This window comes from Octopus bimaculoides, chromosome 13 (genome assembly GCF_001194135.2).
Source record: "Octopus bimaculoides isolate UCB-OBI-ISO-001 chromosome 13, ASM119413v2, whole genome shotgun sequence".
NCBI lineage: Eukaryota > Metazoa > Mollusca > Cephalopoda > Octopoda > Octopodidae > Octopus > Octopus bimaculoides.
In genome coordinates, this window is record NC_068993.1 from 65,028,936 (window position 1) to 65,032,275 (window position 3,340).

At 37.5% G+C, this 3,340-nt stretch overlaps 1 protein-coding gene across 6 annotated transcripts in view; it reads left to right on the forward strand.

Moving 5' to 3' along the window:
* The window catches only part of LOC106880624 (calpain-15), a 75,319-nt gene that overhangs the window by 41,018 nt on the left and 30,961 nt on the right, over nt 1–3,340 (forward strand). For 5 of the 6 annotated variants that reach the window (XR_008265413.1, XM_014930653.2, XM_014930656.2 and 2 more), the window contains exon 10: nt 1,822–1,983. The exons of the other annotated variant lie outside the window; for it this stretch is intronic. Coding sequence is in view for 4 of the 5 variants with exons in the window: in XM_014930653.2 (XP_014786139.1) it covers nt 1,822–1,983 (162 nt within the window). In the remaining variant the exon portion in view is untranslated. The remainder of the gene's footprint in view (nt 1–1,821; nt 1,984–3,340) is intronic. 6 annotated transcript variants of the gene reach the window in all.

Below are 3,340 nucleotides of genomic sequence, written 5' to 3' on the forward strand. Positions count from 1 at the left end.
AGCTGATGAAGGAAAATGTTCTCTATGTGGCTTGTGTGTTTTCTGTACTCTGGTTATTATTATTTTCTTGTCTACGTTTTGTTTGCAATGTCCTGTACCCAGATATGCACCTATATACACAGGTAGATGTAGGTATGCACATACCTGTACATATATATGCATATACTCATTTATTATTTGTTTTATATATACATATATATATATATATATATTTCGCAAAAAAAAAAAAGAAAAAAAATTTCCAGGAGGGGAGTAATTGAAATTTCTAAAATGCGATTTTTTGAAAAAAAAATTTTCGGAATCGGATCCTCCATAACCAAAAACATGGGATTCCATAAAAAAAAAAATCAATATATATCCATTTTACTGGAAGTTATGACAGAAAAATTGGATCTTGTGAATTTTCTGAAAGTCCCCTCTTCTTCCCCCACTCCGGGTTGTCAGCTTGCATGTTTTTTTTTTCCTATTCATTTTCCACAGACTTGTTAACACACCCCAGGCTAGTTTGTTTATTTATTTATTTTTTGTTCCCAGGTGAAGGTCTTTATATTGACCGATGCTTCTTATGTCCCAAAATTATCAGAGGAACTTCTATATATTGTTTTGGCATGGTTTCTACAGCTAGACGTCTTTCCTAAACTCAACTCCTTTACAGAGTGTACTAGATGCAGTAATAGTGAAGTTGTCTTGTAACTTGCAAGTTTAAAAAAGCCTACACAACTGAAAGGGAGATTAGGATGAAGGGTGATGACGTTAAATGAAGTACTAAGAAAAGTTAAATGATAATGGGAGGAAGAGATTTATTGTGTTAAAAGAGTATTTGTGAATGGGGAAATAAGAGATGTCAGTGTTGAGCCCTGAGGAATGGACATGAGAGGAAAAAGAAGCCAAAGAATAGTATCAGGAGTTACTGAGAAAGAGGACTATGGTAAAGATGATAGTGAGTTGAGTAGGTGAGGTCTAGTGATATGTCACATGGTTTTGTGTCCATTTTCTATGGCAGCATGAGATGATAGTGTTTTGATAGGTCCCTGTCAGTCTTTATTGAATAGCCCTTGTAGACAAATGAGAGGACTTTATCTTGCTCAGATATCACATGGTCTCTATGACTTCCTAATACTCACCACTTTACTGACTGCATTTTCATGACAACCCTGCAGACCTCATGCACTCAACAATAATACGAAAGAGTCTTCTCAGCTCTGTTGTCTTTGTTCAATGTGCCAGTTACACACGCACGCTCTCTCTCTCTCTGCTGCAGGAGTTGCTGTGTGGTAAGAAGTTTACTTTCCAACTTTTATTTCAGGTTCAGTTCCCCTATGGGGTTCTTAGAGCAAGTGTCTTTTAGTATAGTCCTAGGCCAACTTAAGCCTAGGACTATAGTATCTACCTAACCCTATTTAGTGGATAGAAACTTGAAGAAGCCCATCATATATGTGTGTGTATGTGGGCATCAGTCTTGACAGCGCTTGACTGTATTAGACAAGTATCACCTTCATGCGAGTGGTATCCTTCATTTCCAATCTTCTTGGAAACAAGTGAGGACTGGTGACATGAAGGGCATCTGGCCATAGAAAATATGCCCTAACAAATTCTGTACAACCCATGTTGGCATGGAGAAGTGGACAAACATTAAAACAATGTGTGTTTGTGTGTGTGTGCATTGTATGTGTGCTTAAGTTACTTCTAGACTGATGCAAATTAACAATCTTCATGGAATTGTCCTATTATTCTTTTTACTTTCTGTACCTTATTGAATTAATATAAAAGGATTTCATGTGATAGTAAAAAAAAAAAAGGTCATATGTTTATATTATGCAGAAACTTCAATAACATGGAAGTGTGCAAAGTCTGTCCAGATTGGCATGAAATGGGAATCCAAGGGAGATTTTTATCTCATGCAAACATGCCATTAAAAGTGCACATTTTGACTGTTCATAAAACTGCTGAATTTGATTTTTCCATCTACCAAAATGACAGAAGGTGAGTTAATATGTTGTCCAGTTGATGTATTGATAATAATAATAATAATCCCCTAAAGGTACAAGGTTTGAAATGTAGCAGAAGAGGACAAGTCAAGTACATCAGCCACAGTGTTTCACTGGTACTTAATTTACTGACCCTGAAAGGATGAAAGGCAAAGTCAACTTTGGTGGAATTTGAACTCAGAACATAAAGGTGGATGAAATGCCACAAAGCATTTTGCCCAGCCCCCTAACGACTCTGCCAGCTTACCCACCTTGATTAATAATAATAATAATTTTAGAAGGTATAATGGTTGTGAGGTATTAAGGCATTGAATTGCTAAAAGCAAATGTAAATTTAATCTCACTGGAATGGGTGTATTGTTACCTAAGGCTCGTCTGGTAGTTGTATTTACTTTACATGAACAACAATGACAACAGAGTACCACTCCTTCTTCACAGTTGATAATATTAGAAGAGCATTCATTTGTAAAAACATCTATTTCAACAGAGATTATCTTACATAAACATGACACTGTAAGTATGACAGTGGAAAAAATAAACCAAAGGTTTTATTTCCTAGCACAGATCAAAAGTAACCTGTTTATAACTTTTCCCAAATAGTTCAGGCAAGCATCCAAGATGCCAGTCCAGTGATTCACTGGCATTAAAGAATGGAATGTTCCTAAGAAGACCTACTGATACCTGGAGAAATCTTGCCACCCCACCCCTGTTGGGATGTAGGTAGCTACTAGTCTGAAGGTATGGCCTAAGATGTTAGTCACTAATTTACTACCTTCTGGATTCAAGAAGATTGTCCATATTGCAAGATCTAGCCCTTTCCAAAACAACATAGCAACTTGACCTCCTGATCCAACTTAATTTGGAGATGCATACACCTCAAAATCATCAAAGATGGACATGAGAGCTTAGGCCTTGGAAATAATTCTGGTTTTGTGAATGGCCACCACATCTATATCTCATGACCTGAAGTTGTTGATTATGCGGCCTATTCATAGAGAGGCCATGTTGCCTAAAAGTGAAGACTGTGAAAGGAACCACTTATCTCCTTCATATGAAAAGACAGTTCTGTCCTTCTGGCTAGTTGTAAGAATTTCCAAGAGTAGTGATGATAATAATGATGATGGTAGTGTTGGTCCATCCATCCATCACCCAGTGTTTTAAATCCAGATTTTGTCCCCGTTGATGAGGGTGGCCAGATCTACCTCAATGCCATAGCAATCGCCTTCACACCATCTCACCATCTTGCCCAGTTTTGGGTGTCCTCCTTTTTCAAACCAACCCTCCCAATCTCCTCCTCCACCTTTTCCTCGGTCTACCTTGCTTTCATGCTCCATTTACCTTAAATGCAATCA